This window comes from Labrus bergylta, chromosome 22 (genome assembly GCF_963930695.1).
Source record: "Labrus bergylta chromosome 22, fLabBer1.1, whole genome shotgun sequence".
Classification (NCBI taxonomy): Eukaryota; Metazoa; Chordata; class Actinopteri; order Labriformes; family Labridae; genus Labrus; species Labrus bergylta.
The window spans coordinates 19,991,221-20,013,143 of NC_089216.1; the positions used below are offsets into that span (position 1 = coordinate 19,991,221).

Consider the following 21,923-nt stretch of genomic DNA (forward strand, 5'->3'; position numbering starts at 1 on the left):
TTTCTCCAAACACTAACATGTGCTCTTCTGTATGAGCAGATCTGCACAGCTATTACTCTACATATGTTGAAATACAACACCTTCAGGAGGCATGCCAGAATGTTTTTGGACCAGTCATTAACCACAAACAGAACATAGATCAACAGACATTATTTTTGTGAATTTGCATATTGTTGAAAGAAAAGTCAGACAGATAAAAAAGGGAATAAAAGTAAATCATATGTGAAGTACTTCCGGACCTTAAACAGAGCACTGCATTGGATGGAGACACGAGGACAGACTCACCAGGTGAATAGTTTAAAAATATTCAATAACTTAATTTACTTAACACCAGAGGTGGGTCAAAGTCATTGTTTTGCAAGTCACAAGTTAGTCTCAAGTCTTTGACCTCTAGTCCGGAGTGAAGTCCAAAGTAATGACAAGCAAGCCTCAAGTCGAGTCACAACTGCTAACCTTTGAATTTTGAGTCCTAAACAAGTCATTAGCTCTCTTCACCAAATAAAATAAATTTTTACAGAGTCAGATTCTGTTACAATTACACAAATGATGACTGCTTTTTGAAATACTGTATTTAGCCTACCTAAAATAACATTACCAATGTTACTGATTGTTTTTCTCTTCTTCCTAATTTCATTTTTTTTTCATTTATTTTTCCTGAATGCTGTGTTTCATTGGATCAGATCACTGATTTGGAACATTTTATTAGATCAGGTCAAGAATTTGGAAAATTATGAAAAAATATATTTGCTTTTTATAAGGTAAAAGTGCCCAGATCCCCACTGCTTCCCTCTTGAACTTCCCCTTCATAAATGAAAAGGACATTTAGTGTGCACTAGCCTGTATTTTTACTGTTTGGATATAACGCTGCAGCACTGTTTAACAGTCTAACAGTTTAACAGTGTGTGCAGAAGTTCACAGACGACAGCCGGCTTTGGGATGATGTCACTATCGTTACTGCAGAATTATGAAGCTACACGATGATGAACCTTGAAAACAACAAAATAGTTGATCTTAAGCTTGTAAAGGTAAAGTCTCAAAAGACAGAAAGTCATCAAGCTATTGGGGCTGTGTGTACAATATTTATTATGCAAGTATCCATGAAATAGGAAGGTCTGAAAAGAGAACTACAGCATCTAAAGTCAAGTCAGGTTTATTTAAATAGCACATTTCAGCAACAAGGCAATTCACACAAGAGCTTCACACAAGACATCAAAAGCCTCATGACTAAGAGAATAAGAGACGTAAAAATTTATTATTTTAAAATCACTAAAAAACCATCACATCACTGATAAAAAAAACAAAATGAAATAAAAATGAAAAGATGTTTAAATAAAAATCCAAAAGAAATAAAGAAATATGACAATAAAGTACAAAATAAATAAATAGCCTCATATGAAATGTAAAGATGGTATCTGCTCTGAAGTCCCCGACTACAGAGTCCTATGTTCTGGACTGACACGGATTGACCTGCCGATCTGGCCTAATCGAAATGGGCTCTGTTTACCAATCCAAAAAGATACTATTAAGATGACCACGATGTCTAAAAGGCTCATTTATAACATAATTACTAATCACTTTGTCTACTGTTTTATACCCGAGTACACACATTCATCCTCAGTGTTTCGTGGTCTTCTGGATCTGTTGACTCTGTGTCCCCTCAATGCTGCATAATGGATGTCTTCGTCATTGTGGTCACCCTGGTAATAAGATATGAGTCTTAGTAAATATCAGCAAATCACCAAAGAGCATCTCAGAGTAAAAAATAACCTTAAGAATCAGTGTATAAAAACCATTATTATTAATTTATTTTAATTTTAAAAGTGGGCAGCTTCCAACTCATATACAGGTAGGAAATAAGTGCAGAGAGAGACTAAAGCTTAGTCACAGACATGCACCATTATAACTATAAGTGGAGCCACATCACCCACTGCGTGACTGCATATGTAACTTGTTTTCAAAATGTTTAAATTGGCAGAAAAGTTAATCTAATCACAAAGTACCTGTTCATCTGCTGTGGAGGGAGCTGAAATTCTTGCACCAGATTCTAGAAAAGAATGAAAAAGTTCCTTTACTATTGAAATGTATCAAATGAGTCAACAAGAAAGAAACACAGTGACAGTACCTTTACACTTGCAGTTGTTTCTCTTGTAGATCAAGCACGTAATGACGGCCAACAATAAAATCAAGATGATGGTAAAAGTCAAAGCTCCACTCAAGATATACACCAGATGCTCTACATCTGTAGAGAGTCAGACATGAGAGTTTTAAAAGGCAGAATTATTCTTAGAAATAAAAAGACAACCCCTTCTAAAATAGTAACGCACCTGTGATGATCACCTTGGTCCCATTTCCAAACAGAATGTGTCCACATGAAGCGACAGCACAGTAGTAAGTCCCAGCATGAGAGTGATCGACGCTCTTTATTGGTAAGTTGTATTCACAGCTTTGTTGGTTGGGTTTCCTCGGACATGAACTATTCCTGTCTCCTTGGGTGTAAATGAGTCCTGAGTGAGATTCTTCAGAGTTTCTGAACCAGTAAACACTGTGTTCTCCATCACAGGTCCCAGTGAGGACTGTACAGCTCAGGGTCACAGCATCTCCATGCTTGGTGGTCTCAGATGCTGACTGATGGACTAAAGCTAGGACGTTCCAACCTGAGTCCTTTACACTGACTATAGTGCCCTCCGTGAAATTGAATACATATTTATAGCTACATGCACAGTAGTAAGTAGCTGAGTCTGAAACTTTCAAATTCAAAATGGTCAAGTGAATTGTTTTGTTTTCAGTGTGGAGTTTGAAACGTGATTCGTCAGAAAATTCATCCTGGAAAGTTATTTTTGTATCATACACGTAGAATGTAGAAATAAGCCTTGGTGTCTGACCCAGACTTTGTTTATACCAGTAAAGACATGCTGAATCACCACCTTCATAAAAACATTGCAGACTCACAGTGTGTCCAACTTCAACTGAGACAAAACGTCTCTCTTGATGAATAGAGACGGATGATTCCTGATAAGTCAGCTGAGCTGAAGTCAGTTAAAGAGAAAACAGATAGAAAATCAGTTCAATATGACGGAACTCTGTGAAATCGTGTCAAAAAATGATCCAAAGAAATTTGTTAAAAGCTGAAGTATAAAAAGTGCAGTCTTAGAAAAACTTACCCATTCCCCCAAAGAACAAATGAATCAAAAAGCAGACAAACATTGTAGATGTCGACGTGTTGGAGTTCCTGTATTGAATGAAAATAATCTCAGTACCTTCTCCACTCTTAAATAACAAGACTGCGTTTGATTGGTCAGCCTGGTGTGACGCTGTACATCCTACTCAGGAAACAAGATCACATATTCACTGACACCTATACTTAATAGTTTGGTTTGGGGAGAGTTTTATGAAGGAAATAACCGTTCTTTATCTTGGTAGGATATTCACAAATATTTATAGTCTGTTAACAGTAATGTTGTACAGTAGTGTTGTCTTGATACAACATTTTTTATTCCGATTACAAGTTCATTGTCATGATACTTGTTACTGAAACGATACTTGAAACTGAAGCTTTACTGGTTTGATACTCTATACCTAATGAATCAGAAAGATGTACACATTAGGTTGGTAAAACTTGGAATTCAAAGTTTATTAAAGGGATACTTCACCCATTTGCATTAAGCTTTGTATTTAGAAACCTGGTAGTATTTTTGATGGTTTTTTATGGTCGTGCATCCCGCCCTCATTTTCCCCTGAGATGGGAAATCTGTGTATTTCTAAGTCTGAAAAGGAGCTACCAGTGACGCAAAATTGCATACCAGTGACGCATCATTTTGCGTCACTGGAAGCTGTTGCGGTTATCGGGGTGAAACTACAACGCTAATTCTTCATATTTTCGACCACTGAAGCTCCAGACCAATCACAGATCAGTGGGTGGGAACTCACTCCCAGAATCAAAACTTAACGTCCGCCATATTGCTTGGAAGCTATGCTAACAGGCTCTATGGAGAAAGCTGATAATGGCGAAAAAATATACATATAGTGGCGAGACGGCTGCTGCGACAGGCCGGTCTTGTGTTTTTGATGCTTCCGCCGCTGACCACAGCAGCCGAGAAACAAAACCGGCCTGTCGGCAGCAACCGTCTTGCGGCTATATTGCTGTATTGCCGGCCGCCGCCGGCCGCTGCCAGCTCAGCAGCTGAGACATAAGGCCTGATATGCTAATAGGCTCTATGGAGAAAGGTGATAATGGCGACAAAATATAAATATAGCGGCAAGACGGCTGCTGCGACAGGCCGGTCTTGTGCTTCGGCTGCTGGCTGCCGCTATTCACAGCAGCCGAGAAACAAAACCGGCCAGTCAGCAGCAACCGTCTCGCCGCTATATTACTATATTGCTGGCCGCCTGCATGTCCGCGGCTGTGAGGACGAGGAGCTAGGGCCGGCTCGAGCTGGGGCGGACTGGTAGTGTCGGTCCTCTCACTGTTTGCCTATGGACACAGACATAGAGTCTGTTTTCTGCCAGGAATTTCCAAGATGCTAATTCCTTCTTGAAGAAATCTCAGAATCAGTTGTGTAAACGGCCTTATGTGTTGAAGTAAATATGTCTGTAAACCTGACCTTAGTGGGAGTGGCCTGCGGTGCTGTGCATTCTGGGATTTGGTGTCTCTCATCCACATGAGCCAAACAGACACTTTCTGCCTTTTCTCGGCCAAGAAGGCACCAACTTCAAAAAGGATTTCACATTTCTACATATATGACCCAATGTCAATACAGATTCATGTTTCAATGGGTGAAGTATCCCTTTAACAACCTGAAGTGTAAAAATTACATTAACAATGAAGTTTTTGTCATTTCATATTTATTTCATATTTATCAAGACAAATAATTAAAGGATATATATATAGTAAGTATAATATATTTATATGGACAAATCCAGTGTGTTTTTGCAAAACCATGAGACTCACACAAGTTGTAACCTCCGGTGTTGAAAAATGCCAAAGCTGCAGTTCTTCGAGTGTCCACTTGAGGCTGGCTGAAGAAGCACCGGAAGTCAAATACACACCAATTCAAAAATGCCTGTTTTTACAGCAGAAAGATATTTACAGCCCGGTATAAACAAAATAGGCCTGTTTAACTCATGTCTCCATTGTCACACGTTGTATGGGGGATGAATTCATTTATAATTAATTAATTTTGATTTCATGAAAGCTAAGCGTTATTCACAAAAAGGTATGTAGCTGACCTGATTGACTGGAGGGTGCGGTGCAGAAGTGTGTCAAGAGGCTTAAAACTCGCCATAGCTCCAGTTCTCAGCCTAACATTAGGTTGACTGAAAGTTAGGATGAGACAGCATTTCCAGCATGGAGACTGCCACCGATGGGACTCCAAAGCCCCCTGCAGGAACAGATGGGTGATGTCTTCAGGCCTAATCCTTAAATATTTACTATCTATGAACTCACAAAAGAGTGAAGAGGTCAAAAAGCTCCAGTATTACTTGCAGTATATAGATTAAAATTATGGATTATATTATTATTTACAGTATTATGTAGTTAATAAAGTTGATCTTTATACTTCAAGTGTTGCTGGAGCCCTTTTGACCTCTTCAAACCTTTCATCCTCCGTGCACCTTGGTAGTTGGTGAAGTCGGCCAGAAAACCCTACTCACAAAATAATGTACAAAATACTTTTTCAAAGATATCTTCAATGTCTCATTTTTATTTCATATATATCAGGGCCAATTTCTGATTGGTGGTTATATTAATTGGGACATTGTTAATAAATGTATGTATTATCAACCTGCCCTGCACATTGCCCATTTATTATTTAATAAATATAATAGAATTTATGAATCTATAAAAAAGCCATTTCACCTGAAATGTTGCTCCAGCAACCCAATCATTCTCTTTGTTTTAAACCAGGAACACTAGCTTCACTTTGGGCATTGTTTCATTTGCTTAGTTCACGGTTGGAGTTTGCCTTTTTCCTGGCCGTTCAGCCTGACGTTAATGAGCCACCGTAGTAAAAGTGACATGTAAGGTTAGCTAATAGCCCTATGTAATTTAGCGTAGGGCTAACTGTATCCCTGAATAACTGTAGCTTAATAATATGTATCATTTGGAACTAGCAGGTTCTGATAAGCTTGACATGCTATTTATGGTGCAGGATGAGGGTGATACTAACACCATCCTGACACGCTAACGTTACATATCACAGATAACATAATATAGCAGCTCATCACCATCCTACTTGTGGGTTAGCTAGCTATAATGTGCTAATCGTTCGTGTTCTGTACTACAAGGAGAAGCCTAAGGTGCTTGGTGAGGCTTGAAGTTTTAGCTCGTGGGTATGGTACTCGGTCATAGCATCTTTCACATACAGGTTTGATAAATCCTTAGGTTCACCATCACCCTGACTCACTGTTGTTGTGGGTAGTGGATCTTTTGAGGCAGAGGCAATGCTTCTCTCTCATGGCTGAGGCTCACACTGTATAATGTGAATGAATGAGTGGCGCACGACTGCTTGACTCCCCTGCCTACAGTGTCAGTACAAAAATGTTGGTATAACATGCAACACTAGTGTCTAATTATTCTCTAAACTTTTGGATGGATTGATTGTTATGTCCATCAGATAACAGCAACATGTAGGTTTCATTATTTAGAACAGTCAAAACAGGGTCAGTAATGTTAAGCATTTATCATAATAATTAAAAATATTTAGATTTTGTCAACACATTGGCATTTGGCCTGAAATGTTGACCAAGTGTCAACAAACAGCTGAGTGTAATACAGCCTGAATTGCTTGATACCAGTTGTGATAGTGGAAGCTTATGATTTGGGAAATCTGAGTTTTAAAGATAAAATACATTAAATCTTTTCTGATTGGGTGAACTGTTACCACTAACGCTAATGTCTAATTTTAAATGTCCTTTTTCAAACTGCCTTCTGTAACCAATGTATTCTACTCATTGTTTTGATTAATTTTTCTTAAGTGTTGTATACATTTGCATTCATAGTGTTGTTACTGTTGGCACCTCTGACTCAAGATCAAATTAGTTGTTAAAAAAACTCCTCTGTTTTTAGATGCTTTGTGGTCTTTGACTTAAGGGGCTTCTATGAGAGGGCGGACCACTTCCACTTCCTGCTGAAAACAACAGTAGCTGCTCGCATAGAGACAAAAAAAAACCCATAAAAGTTCAACTATCATATAAAATGACAAGTTATCTGCAGTAGCTCCTCTCATGCTACGTCTCAAGTCCACCAAATCAATGTTGTTGACAATCAGCTACATCACGAAAACAAAGCATGCACCTCCTGCAAATGTTGATAGTGTTCAACCTGCCGAAGTCAATGAGGATTCATTTCTAAACTGTCAGCATTGAGTACATCCCCAGGTTCTCTCCCCACATCTGGTACTTTGCTATTATTTGCAAAACAAGGGCTCTATGCAATAGAAATTAGAATTTTTTTGTAAGAGTGGCCAGATGGGGCCTTTCTGAACAGTACAGGCCAAGATGTCTCAGTAGCGACCTGAGGCTAAAAATACCTGAGCGCTCTGGAGAAGACGCTGAGTGCAGTGTTTTCTTTCAATGTACCCACACCTGAAGCCCTACCTTGGGCATGAGCTGAGGTTGTTTTGGGCTGGATGTTTTGGGCCCAAGCCATGATCTAAGACATACACTGCTGATTAACGCTGAATAGATAAAGGTAGCATGTGAGCTGACTGCGGCTAACGCTAGTGAGCTAATACATTTATCAATGAGCACGTCAGGAGCTCTCTGCTACAAATACATTAACCAACCTGAAACAAACACCCGTGGATAACCCAAACACAGCGATTCACCTCTGAGGATGATGTTTTGGTCCATAAGCTGAACTTGAAGCTAAACATTTTACAGAACTGTAATATCCAATACAAAGTTATATATATATATTTCTATTTTCTATCTAAAAATATAATTCTATCAAATTTTTTTGCACTAACTAAATGATGTATGTGAAGTCAACTTCTTTCTCTGACTGCAAACACTTTCTTTTTTTCAACTTTAAAGTGATTCCATTTTAATTAGCAGTTTATTGGATCATTTATGTCATACAATTTACATTCATGATATTGGTCTAGTTAAAATCTAAAAAAGTACAAACAAATAATACAGTTTAAAACAAGTCCTTAAAAGCTTCTACAGCATCAAATAATGGAACTTCAAAATATGGCTAATAATATGCAAGAATGAATTTCTTACTCACAAGAAATGAATATGTATAATAAAAGAAAATTAAATCATTTCAGATGATGTTTTACCTTCTTCAGTTTGGAAAAAAAAAAATCTGTTACATTTCCTGGAGACCCAACCGATAGAAAAAGTGTCTCACTTTAAAAGCACAAATGTAACAGGTGTACTTTTAGCTCCTTAAGCCGTGGTACACACATTCACTCCAGGTTGGATCACTCTGTGCTCTTGATCTGTCGGTCAGGTTGACAGCGGGATAATAGAGGTGGAGTTTTTCTCGGTAACCCTAGTGACAAAATATATTTTTCATATAATCAATTTCATACAATTAAGACAATATTGATGAAATAATACATATGAAGTGGTAATTGAATAGGTGAGCTCACCTCTGCCCTGGTGGTAGATGAAGCTGAGAAGCAGTTTTCAGACTCTGGTTGGGACACAAAGAAAACAGTATTTCAATTAAAAGTTGTGCAAATGTAATATGAGCCTTCAATAAACAGTCCTACCTGGAGAGCGGCTGCTGTTCCTCTTCTTCATCATGCAGACTGTGAAGGCCAGTAAAGCAGAGAGCATGGAGGTCAATGTCACAGCTCCCCTCCAGAAGAAAGAGTCTGCAGATACTGTACAGACAGGAGAAACACAGATGTTGCATTCTTTCTCTTTTCTCTGCTAACTTTGTTTATTAACAAACAATTGATTAATTACTTTATTTCGAATTTGTAAAAAAACAAAACAAATAAATAAATGCTTTAATTAAAAAATATGTCAAATAAAATAAATAAACATAAGAAAGCACATTATCTTATCTAATCCTACCCCTTTTAACTCAATTTAATAGGTAATAATTATACAATAGTATATAATATAATATAATATAGAAATAATTACTTGTATGCCATTATCTAATTAATTACACCAATAAAGCATATTCCCATCACCATAATAGAACTATGTACAGTGTACCATCACCAATATTACGAATACAATACCTGCAAACTCATGAACTAAACCAAAAAGTAAATGAATAATCACAAACACACCCCAGTGATTGTGATTACCATTCCTCATCCTCCCTGTACCTCATGAAAACAATTTCTTTAAATGTATTTTTGAATTGTAGTACTACATTGCTTCAGCTCTTCACTCAGATTATTCCATACACCAGAAATGGACAAACAAAAACTTTTCTGTGTAGTGCGTATACTACGTGTCTTAAAGTCTAAAAGCCCTCTTAATTCATAACCCCCATCTCTGTCACAAAACAATTCTTGAATGTTGCGAGAAAGAAGATTTAATCCTCTCTTTAAACAATATCTGTGTGTTTTTAGTTGGACTAGGTCAGTAAATTGTAATAATTTGGACTGTAAGAATAATGGGTTGAACAATGAGTTCCTTTCTTATGTCTTAAAAAAATGTTGATACCTTCAAAGTCCAGCTTGGTCCCATTTCCAAACAGAATGTGTCCACATGAAGCGACAGCGCAGTAGTAAGTCCCAGCATGAGAGTGATCGATGCTCTTTATTGGTAAGTTGTAGTCACAGCTTTGTTGGTTGGGTTTCCTCGGACATGAACTATTCCTGTCTCCTTGGGTGTAAATGAGTCCTGAGTGAGATTCTTCAGAGTTTTTGAACCAGTAAACACTGTGTTCCCCGTCACAGGTCCCAGTGGGGACTGTACAGTTCAGAGTCACAGAGCCTCCTGGCTGGATGGTCTCAGATGCTGACTGATGGACTAAAGCTGGGACGTTCCAACCTGAGTCCTTTACACTGACTATAGTGCCCTCCATGAAATGTAATACAAATTTAAAGCTACTTGCGCAGTAGTAAGTAGCTGAGTCTGAAACTTTCAAATTCAAAATTATCAAGTGATTTGTTTTGTTCTTAGTGTTGAGTGTGAAACGTGATTTGTCATTAAATCCATCCTGGAAAGTTATTCTTGTATCATACACAAAGAATGTAGAAATAAGCCTTGGTGTCTGACCCAGACTTTGTTTATACCAGTAAAGCCATGCTGCATCTTCACCTTCATAAAAACATTGCAGTGTCACAGTGTGTCCAACTTCAGCTGAGACAAAACGTCTCTCTTGATGAATAGAGATGGATGATTCCTGATAAGTCAGCTGAGCTTAAGTCAGTAAAAGAGAAAACAGATAGAAAATCAGTTCAATATGACGGAACGCTGTGAAAACGCTGTTTTCAAAAAATGATCTAAAGAAAACTAAGAAATTTGCTAAAAGCTGAAGCATAAAAAGTGCAGTCTTAGAAAAACTTACCCATTTCCCCAAAGAACAAATGAATCAAAAAGCAGACAAACATTGTAGATGTCGACGTGTTGGAGTTCCTGTATTGAATGAAAAGACTCTCAGTACCTTCTCCACTCTCAAATAACAAGACTGCGTTTGATTGGTCAGCCTGGTGTGACGCTGTACGTCCTACTCAGGAAACAAGATCACATATTCACTGCCACCTAAACTTAATAGTTTGGTTTGGGGAGAGTTGTTTGAAGAATACAACGGCTCTTCCTTTTCCTAGCATAATTCAAATTGGGTTTATAGAGAATACAGTAATTATGTGCAGTAGTGTCTAATCTTTTTCAAATTTAAGTGATGGACTGATTTTCATTAGGGTTGTCAACTTTATAAAATGGTTTAAAGGTTAATCCAGCATATACAAGGTTAAGTCAAATGACGTGAATCGATAGAAAATCTGTGATATTTTTGGCCACTTACCACTGAAGTTAGACGGAAAAAAATTACTATTTACAGAGAAAGAGAGACTCACCAGAAACAGATTACTGGGCGAGATTCAGGGGTATGTAATGATGTAATGAACCAGAAAGCTTCAGCTTTAATCTTACCGCCATAATCTATAATGATCCGTCTTTTTCATTTCTTATATTTTTATAATAATGAGACATTGCCTATTTATTTATTAACAATTTATTTTAGCATTTGATTTTAGAAACAAGTCGATCACATGTTACGTTAAATTTGCTGAACAATTTTAGGACGAACTCACTAGCAAAGATGCGCAGTACTGTGCCTAAGCACGATTGCCCCCCCTCCCCCTCCCCATTCCCCCACTGGCCTGCACTCACACTGCTCCAGGAATAACGAGGCCTGAGCATGGTTACTGCTTGTACATAACGTCGTAATACAGCTCATGCATGGCTTTATGTTATCATGAAGTGTGTTTTGTTTACAAGACAGACGGACTTGAGTTTAAAAAAAGGAACGTGCTGTCCGGTCCGCGTCCGTATATTGCACAACAACACAGAGATCATGAGAGCTGCTTTACTGTCTTTTTGAGTCACTTTAGTCAGATATAGACAAAACAGTCTGTCAGCGTTGTGTACCTGCGTGTTTGTGCTCGTGCATGAACTGTATAGCTTAACCATGAAGAACTTCCGCCTTAAGACTTGTGTAAATCAGTGTGATGAAAGATACAACAGAAAACTCAAAGTACTTGGTCTTTTTCAATTCTCTGATTTTTTAAAAATTGAAAACAACCAGCCGCTAGACTCCTCTCTGCTCTGACTGCAGCTGGGACTGCTGCGTGACGCTACTGTGAGACTGACTGCTAGTAGCTTTTAACATAAAAAGTCACCAGATTTAGCGAGAAAGTCTCCCAGTTTGCAACACTGGCTAGACAACGATGTCAACCACGTGAGGTCAGAGAGCCTACAGAACAAAACAATAACTAATTAATTATGCACACTCTCCACCAACTGGACTGGCAGTTCTACGACAGGTGCTTTATATGTGGTTAATGACAGTGCTGTGTGAGAATTAGAAAGGAGTGGTTGACACTCGGTGATTCTAATCCGTCAAAATGACAGACAGCCCTCAGATTTTCCCGTCGTCGTTCAAAAAATTCTGTCAAAGACGGAGAATATTCGGTTAACGCGACCTCTGATCGTTGTCAGATTATGTCAGATGGATTGAGATTGGATAAAAATGGATGATGAATCAGGGTATGTGTCCATGGCTTCCTGTGATGGGTACGTAGTGATTAGCATCAACCCTGTCTCCAAATAATGTCCCTTTTGGTTAAAAAAAAGAGAAAAGACAATGACCAAATGCTGGAGCTTGATGCTTTAAGACATGGCAAATGGTAAATGGATTTGAACTGTTCTAGTCATCTGACTACTCAAAGCGCTTTTACACCACTGTTCACACCTGTGGGCTCAGTTGGTAGAGTCATCGTCTCTCGACCGGAAGGTCGGGGGTTCAATCCCCAGCTCCTGCAGCCGATGTGTTTTTGGGCAAGACACTTAACCCCGAGTTGCTCCCACGTAAGAATGTGTCTGAATGGGATTAGTTACTTTTGATGGTCTCACTACACAGCAGCCTCTACCATCAGTGTGTGAATGTGTGGGTTTGACCTGCGGTGTAACAGTGCTTTGAGTAGTCAGAAGACAAGAAAAGCGCTACACAAGCTCAAGTTCATTTACACATTCACACCCTGAATTATACTTCCTCAAATAAACTGTTAGCGCTTTACAAATAAAGATTGATTGACACACATTCACACACTGATGGCAGAGGCTGTGTTAAGTGACCATCAGTTTTAACTCGTCCATTCATACACACTCATATGCTGCGGGAGAAACTTAGGGTTAGTTTTGCCAAAGGACACATCGGACATGTGGCTGCAGGAGCTATGGGTCAAATCCCTGACCTTCCGTTCAGAGACGACTGACTCTAATGCTGAGCCACAGCCGCAAAGAGAAGGTAACAAACATATTGATGTCATGGTTGCAGAAAGATTTATACAGTCTATTGATGAATAATAAGCCGTCTTCTGTTGCTCTGCATCCATCCAACACCCTTCCTTTCTACCAACCCCACACCATTTAAACACACATTCCCCCAAAAACACACATCTCTTTCTACATCCTTTAAATAATCAAATGAGCACATCTTCAACTGACTGGCAATGAAAAACTTCACTGTCATCACTGAAGAGCAGAGCAAGTTTCTCCTGATTGAGGGAATCACCTGTGAGTTGAATTTCCCTCGCATTGTGTAGAAACATATCACATCCACTGTCCTCCAATTCACAAACAAACAGAAATGATGTAACCAAAGAGACTCACCCATCACCTCTGGTCACCTGATCAGATTCTGCCTTTTACAAAAGGATGAATCACTCGTCTGAGTCTAAACCAAACCATAAGCCAATCACGAAGAAGCCTTCATCTCATGCTAAAAAAGTTGAGAGCGTCAGTCAGAACACAGTGCAGCCACCGACCGCAAGGCTCCAGCGATGATGCCACTTCACATTTTTCTGTTCCTTCTCAGTGAAATCTGTGAGTATACTTTAAGACTTTATTTCCTGAATCTATGTACAAAAGTTATATTGTGAGTGAGAGGGATGAGGTTCTTTAATTCAATTTGAGTGAATATGTATTAATTTCCTTACAGATCAGCTTTCAGCAGCTACGTCTGATGTAAAACAGGGCAGCGGGGTGATAACAGCAACACTCGGGAAGAATGTGACTCTGCCCTGCTCGTGTGAAAATGATGCTGTGACTTTCTTTACTTGGTACCAACAGCACTTGGGAGACAAACCTGTCATCATATCAACTCTGATGAAGCACAAAAAAGAAGCTTCCATCTCTCCAGCGTACAAAGAGAGGTTTAAAGTGGCAGGACAAGGAGGCGTCAACAATCTTGTAATCAGAGACGTTCTCTTGTCAGATTCAGCGATATACTACTGTGGGATTTTAGAATACAACACAGTTGAATTTGGGAAAGGAGTCTTTCTACATGTCAAATCATCATCATCCAAAGCCAAAACTGTCGTCCATCAGTCAGCGTTAGGGCCACTCCGGGTGGGAGATTCTGTGAATTTGAGCTGTACAGTGCACGCTGAATCATGTGCTGAGCAGCAGAGCTTCTACTGGTTCAGACATGGTGCAGCTCAGCCTGCAATTATATATCACAATGCAGGGGAGTGTATTAAAGACCCAGGGTCTCACATGAGAAACTGCACTTTAAACCTCCCATTAAAGTCTGTGAGCTCCTCTGATGCAGGGATGTACTACTGTGCTCTGGCTTCATGTGGGGAGGTTGTCTTTGGAAATGGAACAAGAGTACAGATTGGAGGTGAGTTCTTACAGCTTATAATGCAAGCTTTTGTTTTTCCTCATTCTGTACAAATACAAAAAATCTAATTTGTAGCCCGTGTTTATCTTATATCCATCAGATCAAATACAGATGGTGATGTGAGACTTGTTTTTTCTTGACTGCATTTTAGGAGATTCAGCCAACGTCCCCTCTCTCCTTGCGTATTTCTTGAGTGTGGCATTGGCAGTTTTCATCATCGTGCTACTTGTCTTGACTGTGATCATGCAAAAGTTGAAGAACAAGTCATGCTCCACCTGCAAAGGTAAGATTTTTAGAATAAAATTGCCAAGAACTGTTTTGTGTTGGCCTTTTCTCGATCCGTTACGCACTTTGATTTACAGGAACTGTTTCTCATCTTGCAGGTTCTGCAGCTTCTGAGGCCACGGGAGGTGAATTAAATGTAAGCCAACAGCAAAATTCACAAGCTACTTTTTGGGGTGATATCTCTCACGTTGTCTTTTCCCGCTTTGTCATTACCAGAGCCGTGATGCAGACCATCTCCACTATGCAGCTCTGAGTCTGAACAGAACGACTAAGCGACATCGCCAAAAGGACAACGTGACGGCAGACTGTGTTTACTCCAGAGTGAGAAGAGAGTGAAAAAGGACTTTGTCTTTACGTTTTATCCCTTTTAACTAATCTGTCAGTCATTTCACATGACTAAATGTAACAGAAAATTCAGTTGAAGAAAATAAACAATATTTAGAGTGATGTGTTTGTAGTGATTTTATTGAAAAAATGACAGTTGGGTGATCATTTCTGTACATAGAGTATGAGCCTGGACACAAATATAGACAAAGCATGCTTATGAAACCCCCTGTGATCTATAAATAACTTCCTAAACCACCTTCATGCGCACAGGTTGTTTTCTTTCACTCTCCAGCCAGCTCTCAACAGATACCTCTCACGCATGTGGTGAAGGTGGTAAAACACTAAGTTTCCATTGGAGGAAACACGAGCCCTTGCAGGGCTTGAGCACAGGAAGGCCGGCCTGTGGCTCTCAGGCCTCAACATGTAGCACCTCTGCAAAGCTGTTCTCACATAGCGTCGTGAAAAAAAAAAGCAAGGCTTTGAAATAAAACGACACTCTGCACACCATCAGACACAGCACTCAACTAAAAGCAGGCAGCTTTTTTTTTGCAATTGATGATTTGTAAAAACAAAGAAGCAAGAATACAATTATTGAGTTGGGGAGACCTACCTACATCTCTCACAGAACCATGTTTACCTCCAGGCTTCTGTGAACATGGTCTGTGAAGTTTTCATTCAGTAGAAAAGAGTGGCTATTACACTATCTACTACGCTACAGCTATTTATGTATTTTTTATTGGCTTTCTTTTATTAGCTAAGCTGTATACTGACTATTTGAATCCCCTGGGAAGCTCTTTTTAGTCAAAAATAAGTTTTCTTTTTGGATTACATGATGAAAAACATGTGCATAATTAAATACATAAAAACAGTATACTGTACTAACAGAAAGTTAGTCTACTGTGTACTTGACACATCCGTCTCCTCTAGACAAACATACATTTTCATCTGTGTTAGTCAGGCACTAAATATCTTCTTTATTATATTATCAATATAAAGAAAACATGATTAAACACATGCTACCATTAAGCAGTACATGCTAAATGAACTTGAGCTTGTATAGCGCTTTGTAATCATCTGACTACTCAAACAGTTTTACACCGCATGTCACACCTACACATTCACACCCATTCACACACTGATGGCAGAAGTTGCTATGTAAAGTGACCATCAGAAATAACTTTTTCCATTCATACACATTCATTCACATGCATATGCCACCAATGATGCAGCAGGAGCAGTTTGCAGTTCAGTGTCTTGCCCAAGGACACATCAGACATGTAGCTGCAGGAGCTGGGGATCAAACCCTCAACCTTCTGGTTAAGAGACAACTGACTCTACAAACTGAGTCACAGCCGCCCCATTAGGAGATCAGAGGTCTATGTGAAAAGGCCCTTTAACAAACATTCTATCTTGGTCTCAACCACATGGCGCAAAGTCTGAATCTGAATATGCACACTGTGAAAGAAGGAAAAAAGCAACAACACTTACTGCTACACTGTGTTTGTTGCCAAGTGTAAGAACTACAAGAACTTCAAGATCAGGCTGGATTTAAGAGAAAAATATGCAAACAACATGTTACTTTGTCTTTCTGAGAATGATTAGTTGGACATTCAGTGCCTGTTTTAACGTTATGTTAATAAAGTGACGAAAAATACAATCCTGAGTCTGTATATTGTGTTTTATTTTGAAATTGACTGAACGCTCTGTGCGTTTGCATGCCTGACTTCCTGCCCGGGTTGTTCTATTTTGTCTAGCTTCACACGTGCTTGCAGCATGCTCATTACAAGATGGACTAGTAGAAAATAGAGCGTAGTTGCGCTGCTGGCAAGATCCGGAGACGGACTGCAGCGCTCGCTGTGGAAACATAATCATTGACTAGAGTGCCTGACGGACCATGTGTAAATCAAGTTAAGGGTAAGACTGACAAAAGGATTGTGGGGCATTTGCGCCTGCTAAACCTGTACAAATGTATTAAAAAGACACAAAGTCACAAAAAACGGCCTCCTTTCTATGCAAAAAAAAGCACAATTGAAAAAAAAATTCAAATAAAGCTTTATGCTTTTTGTGACTGCAATCCATTCTTAGTGAATCAAGCTCCTGATTCACTAGTCCCTCCTCTTCACACACTTTCAGTTTTTAATTGTCGTCTTGAGATATTCAAGAAGTTTCTTCTATGTCATTTCATGTGCAAACTAAACTAGCTGTAACATGAGCAATGTACTCAGTAAATCTAGATTAATTGCCTCTCTGAGTGAGTCATTCGTCCAAATTCTGATTTGATTTAAATTCCAGTTCATTCACATAGACCAAAATGAACACTGTACTTTGGTCACTTGCCATGTGACCAATCGTGACTGTCCAATCAAACAAAGTCTCGTCTATAAAAAGGAGACAACAGATAGAGTTCTCTCAAGTAACCACATCAACTTCAACAATGACAGCAGCTAAGTTTGCTCTGTATGTGACGTGTCTTCTCATGGGGAGGATGGGTAAGTTATGTTGTTTTCAAGTGCATTTTATCTAATTTTCTTTATCTTTGATATGTTCTGCAATGCTTTTGTTTCTTAACATATTCACCCAGGAGAGTTATACATTTGCTTTGTCTCCATTTTCTCCTTAGCAGATGCGATTACCCTGGAATCGTCCTCGCATTCACGTTTCCTGTCGGTCAGTGTTGGTGAAGACGTGACCTTGGAATGCTTCCATGAAGACAGCTTGGCGTTAATGTTTTTCTGGTATAAACAAAGTCTGGGTCAGAAACCAGAGCTGGTGTCTAAGTTCTATAAGCATGACAAAAGTGGCTCTCTGATTGGTGAATTTAAGAATGATCAACGCATTGAACTGGAAACTAGCCCTGGGAAATATAATGTGAGGATCACAGATGTGCAAATCTCAGACTCGGCTACTTACCACTGCATGAGTGGCTATTCCTATGTGTACGAATTTATGGAGGGCATTATTGTCCACGTCAAGACTTCAGATTTGAACGTCCCATTGTTCATCCACCAGTCCGCATCTGAGACCATCCAGCCAGGAGACTCTTTGACTCTGACCTGTACAGTCCACACTGGGACCTGTGATGGAGAACACAGTGTTTACTGGTTCAAAAACTCAGAAAAAACAAATCCAGGACTCATTTTCACCCGTGGAGGCCAGAATGATCAGTGTGAGAGGAACCCCGACACAGATACAAACACCTGCGTTTACAACTTGCCAATGAAGAACCTGACCCGTTCTCTTGCTGGGACCTACTACTGCGCTGTTTCTTCATGTGGACGCATTCGGTTTGGAAACGGGACCACGGTGGACATAGAAGGTAAGGAAGTTTTGGACAAAGCATTGTTGCGGAGTGCTTTATATTTGATGAAAAGAAATAAGAAATCTTTAAAATCTCTTTATGTTAATCTGCAGATGGTGTAGACAATCTCGTCTTGGTGTATATATTGAGTGCAGCTTTGGCTCTTACTACCATCCTTGCTGTTTTGCTGGCTTACAAGGCATTTACAACATACAAGGCGACCAGCCACAAATGCACAGGTAGGCCACACTGATGTTGTTTAAATCTGTTTCTGTGTTCAGGAAATAAAAATTTATACAATCCATTTTGTCAACCAACAGAAGACTGAAAAAAGTGCCCAAACAGCCCAATCATATGGCTGTGCCATTATTTGATTTTAAACAGTTTTGCATCAATGTAGAACGTGATTGAATGTAGAAATTAGATACAAACACAACTGTTATTTTTTCTTGGGAAGGCCATTTATAGAAACATAGCTTTGCTTAACGACTTAATATCAACTGTTGTCTCAAGCTCTTGAGAAATTAACTTCATACTGTTGTAAAACCGAGCATGTTTATCCCAAATAACGGGATGAATAAGTCGATGTCTCGAGAAAGCAACCAAAATTTACTTCTTATCATGGTAAAACAGAGTAAAATAAAATGTATGGATGTATGATCACAAGGGCTTCCATAAATTTATCCTCTGGTTTGTTTAATCATAAGTCAAAACACTGAAAAGAAAGCACAATGCAATGACATTCAGTCCAAATTAAATGAAAATAATTTGTTTATTTACATCCAGGCCCTGAAGCAAGAACCTCAGCTGCATTGGATCCCAACGCAGAGGTGTGTATGTTTCCCTATTGACTTAAACAGTTGAAAAATTAGTTTGGAATAAACAAGTATACCTCTTTCAATGTATCATGTATAGCCCTGTTGTGCCATTTTGTACAGCTCTTCATTTACATTCAGTACAACCTCTAAAGGTGAGGAAACACCTCTCTTAGTAAACCTCAGCTAAACACATCACTTCCATCTCAGAGGTGCAGCTGTGACTTTAATTCAAGTTCACACATGTGGTTACTTGTCTGTTTAAGCTATAAGACAATATAAAGCCAATAATTCTATTTTATATTATAACCAGGGTGGCCAGGATTCAGAGAACCTCCATTATGCTGCCTTAAGGAGGAACAAGGCCAACAGATCAACAAGACAGAGGGACGACAGCTCGAGTGAATGTGTTTATTCTGGTGTCAGGCAGTAAAACCATAGCAACCCCTCTCTCCTCGCGTTCACATGAAGGAGTTATCAATTAGAATGCACCATAATTAAACACCACTAAGCCCAATCAGCGGACATAATTGTTCTTGGCTTAGCTGCAATTGCCCGTGGCCTGCACTGTTGTGTTAGCATGCTAATGTTAGCAAGCTTTAGTTAGACTGTAGCTTCACATTTCTTGCAAATTGAGACAGAATGACCGTGATCTAAAAACGCTTAGGCCTACTTGACGTTCAGAATAATCAGTGAGTATGTTATTCTTCTTTTCTCTAGTCGTTGACTAAAACAGATTTTATACACAAGGGGAGGAGACAACAACACAGCCAGCAGGACTCACACTTCTCATTCATTGAAGACAGTCATGACTCAGAGAAACATTTACACAGGGTTTACTGGATTTCTGCTCCTTTTAGGTGTAAACTGTCGCACACTCTTCCTTTAAATTAAATCGCATGAGTTTTGAAAAACACCATCCCAAAACTCTTTCTTTAACTAGGCTGTAATCATGTTTATATCTGTTGTAAAAAAAATGGGCTTTTTAACATTAGACCAAGTGGAGATTCTCTGCCTTTTTTAGACACAGCCTCAAGTGGACACTCGAGGAACTGCAGTTACTAGGCTTCAGTTTTCACCCCCGGAGGCTGCCGCTTCAGTAGTCATTGGACTGTATGTGTAAATGTAATGATGTGCACTTGAAGTGAAGATTCACTCAGCATAGATCAAATAAAACACTTTCTTTTTCTACCGTTAAGCCGTTAACTGTTCATTCATGTGATCTAGGTGTTATATTTCCACTCTCACTACACTCATGTTCAACAGTGCACAAACACATAAACCACACAAACTGAAGCCTGTGTGTGGTCTTTGTGGGCTCTGGTACTTGAAGAGGCAAATAAACAGGAAGAAAGATCATTCTGCTAAATGCACAAACACCTCTGTGCTCTTCCATCAAAGTGTCAGCAACACTGTTTCAAAGTCGGGCAAACACGATCAATATGTCATTGAAACTACATCGTGTTTTATTTAGACATGACACTCAGCGTGGCAGCATGCTCAGAGACATCATGGCGACAAGAGCTGCAGACTCCATGCTGCATAGCTGAAAGTAAAAAGGGCCGTCCTTCTGTGAAATGAGGATTGGACACCACAAACAAACACAAAGGACGTTTTTTTTTCTTGGCTCCCGTGTGCTCAGACGTCAGAGTTTGAAGTTCACAGTAAACTTTGGTCAAACACTTTTCCGCTCATCTGTTCTGTCTGTCAGAAAAAACAACAAGTGTTTGCTGCGTTTTCTCGCACAACTGCAATCTCAGATAATCTCTCTTACATATATCATTTGAAGATGAAAGAAAGGAGGCTCAAATAGTGTAAAGTTGTTGTTAACAGCTTGAGTAAAAACTAGCGACATTGTAATATTTGTGCATATGCACATAATTATGTTTTTTTTTACTCAAAATCTCTACATTTGGGGTGCAGTGCAATGCTCTGCTTCCCAAAACCTCTCAGGTCCAGAGGGTCAAGTGTGTAGTTACATTTGTTTGAGATTACTGAATAAAAAAAGGTCAGAGCTGTGTGTGCGAGGATCAGAGCACCACACCGGACAGCAGATTCATCTTCAAGTGCCTTGAGCAGTCAGAGGAGGAGTCAAGTTAACATTCATCTTGTCAGAAGTAACACACGTTTTGCTTTAGGGTGATTCAGCCCTCACAGGAGACAAGGTGGTCAAGACTCACTTGGTGGTGTCCAGGATGAGGGCAGAAAGTCAAAACTTGACTCTGCAAAACACCAAAAGAAGACTGGGAATCCTCATATGACTCCAACAAGTCAACAGCAGTCAGGATATTCTGATGTTTTTTTGCACACTCTGATGCAGAAGTTGTCGACTTAAGTTTTAATTTATGTATTGATCTTGTGAATGAGTCAGCTCTATGAGCCGGTGTTCAGATGTGACGTGCCTTGTTGAAATATACTCATTTCAGTCAGACAGCCCACGTTTGTATCGCTTATTTTCAGCAGCAGAACGTAGTTTATGTTCCGACCTAATCACTCCTCACAGTTTTAATGTACATGCAGGAAGTTGAGGCGTGTTGAGATGACATCTTAACCCACCCCCCACCCCCAGTCAGAGCCTACAGGTGGATGCTGGGGTGGTGGTGGGGCTGAGCGAGAGTGCAGTATGGTGCAGGTCTGGCAACGAAAGAGCAGAGGAAGAGGGCAGAAATCATGCAGCCTAAAAAGACAGCTAATGGAAGGAGGCGTTGTTGTGTGATTGTTGAGAATGAGGCATGTCTAGTTTGTAATTCTCGAGTTGACTGTCTGAACTAGCTCCCAGATGTCACCTCATGTTGCATCATCAGGGAGCAAGGGGCAAATCGGCACTCTATTACTTAAGATTTCAGGGGAAGTACATCTCAATGGACAATCTAAT

General features: G+C 39.5%; 4 protein-coding genes across 6 annotated transcripts in view; 2 read left to right on the forward strand and 2 right to left on the reverse strand.

Moving 5' to 3' along the window:
* Positions 1–1,091: 1,091 nt before the first annotated feature.
* Positions 1,092–3,392, reverse strand: LOC109992824 (uncharacterized). The gene is made up of 5 exons (XM_020645592.3): positions 3,162–3,392; positions 2,325–3,026; positions 2,123–2,239; positions 2,001–2,044; positions 1,092–1,697 (listed from the first exon to the last, which is right to left on the reverse strand). Exons 1-5 carry the CDS (start codon positions 3,202–3,204, stop codon positions 1,581–1,583), a joined length of 1,023 nt encoding a protein of 340 aa, XP_020501248.2. The 5' UTR covers positions 3,205–3,392; the 3' UTR covers positions 1,092–1,580.
* A 4,642-nt stretch (positions 3,393–8,034) lies between these two features.
* The window catches only part of LOC109992858 (immunoglobulin kappa light chain-like), a 38,846-nt gene continuing 24,957 nt past the window's right edge, over positions 8,035–21,923 (reverse strand). Inside the window, exons 1-5 of one of the 2 annotated variants that reach the window (XM_020645576.3) lie at positions 10,487–10,549; positions 9,637–10,338; positions 8,721–8,834; positions 8,598–8,641; positions 8,035–8,497 (exon numbers count right to left, since the gene is read on the reverse strand). In XM_020645576.3, the coding sequence (XP_020501232.2) occupies positions 8,384–8,497; positions 8,598–8,641; positions 8,721–8,834; positions 9,637–10,338; positions 10,487–10,529 (1,017 nt within the window). In that variant the 5' untranslated portion in view covers positions 10,530–10,549 and the 3' untranslated portion in view covers positions 8,035–8,383. Of the gene's footprint in view, positions 8,498–8,597; positions 8,642–8,720; positions 8,835–9,636; positions 10,339–10,486; positions 10,550–21,923 lie in introns of those variants that run through there. The other variant, XM_065950739.1, reaches the window with a different exon arrangement.
* LOC109992812 (uncharacterized) lies at positions 13,400–15,055 on the forward strand. Its single transcript, XM_020645578.3, has 5 exons — positions 13,400–13,524; positions 13,640–14,323; positions 14,475–14,606; positions 14,707–14,744; positions 14,825–15,055. Exons 1-5 carry the CDS (start codon positions 13,482–13,484, stop codon positions 14,942–14,944), a joined length of 1,017 nt encoding a protein of 338 aa, XP_020501234.2. The 5' UTR covers positions 13,400–13,481; the 3' UTR covers positions 14,945–15,055.
* LOC109992842 (V-set and immunoglobulin domain-containing protein 1) lies at positions 17,274–20,246 on the forward strand. Of its 2 annotated transcripts, none has more exons than XM_020645612.3 (5): positions 17,274–17,424; positions 17,556–18,251; positions 18,347–18,472; positions 19,020–19,063; positions 19,362–20,246. In XM_020645612.3, exons 1-5 carry the CDS (start codon positions 17,370–17,372, stop codon positions 19,479–19,481), a joined length of 1,041 nt encoding a protein of 346 aa, XP_020501268.2. In that variant the 5' UTR covers positions 17,274–17,369; the 3' UTR covers positions 19,482–20,246. The 2 variants fall into 2 exon arrangements, with proteins under 2 accessions (XP_020501268.2, XP_020501269.2); XM_020645613.3 differs by having other exon boundaries at positions 17,331–17,424; positions 17,559–18,251.

Bases quoted from the DNA above. Each gene is read 5' to 3' on its own strand.
- LOC109992824 (XM_020645592.3), bottom strand. From the start codon at position 3,204: ATGTTTGTCTGCTTTTTGATTCATTTGTTCTTTGGGGGAATGG. The intron at 2,045-2,122 runs GTACTGTCACTG...ATTCTTTTCTAG, and splicing joins AAACAACTGCAAGTGTAAAG to AATCTGGTGCAAGAATTTCA. The intron at 1,698-2,000 runs GTACTTTGTGAT...TCTTATTACCAG, and splicing joins CCTCCACAGCAGATGAACAG to GGTGACCACAATGACGAAGA.
- LOC109992812 (XM_020645578.3), top strand. From the start codon at position 13,482: ATGATGCCACTTCACATTTTTCTGTTCCTTCTCAGTGAAATCT. The intron at 14,324-14,474 runs GTGAGTTCTTAC...ACTGCATTTTAG, and splicing joins AACAAGAGTACAGATTGGAG to GAGATTCAGCCAACGTCCCC. The intron at 14,607-14,706 runs GTAAGATTTTTA...CTCATCTTGCAG, and splicing joins GTCATGCTCCACCTGCAAAG to GTTCTGCAGCTTCTGAGGCC.
- LOC109992842 (XM_020645612.3), top strand. From the start codon at position 17,370: ATGACAGCAGCTAAGTTTGCTCTGTATGTGACGTGTCTTCTCATGGGG. The intron at 17,425-17,555 runs GTAAGTTATGTT...TTTTCTCCTTAG, and splicing joins TCTTCTCATGGGGAGGATGG to CAGATGCGATTACCCTGGAA. The intron at 18,252-18,346 runs GTAAGGAAGTTT...GTTAATCTGCAG, and splicing joins GACCACGGTGGACATAGAAG to ATGGTGTAGACAATCTCGTC.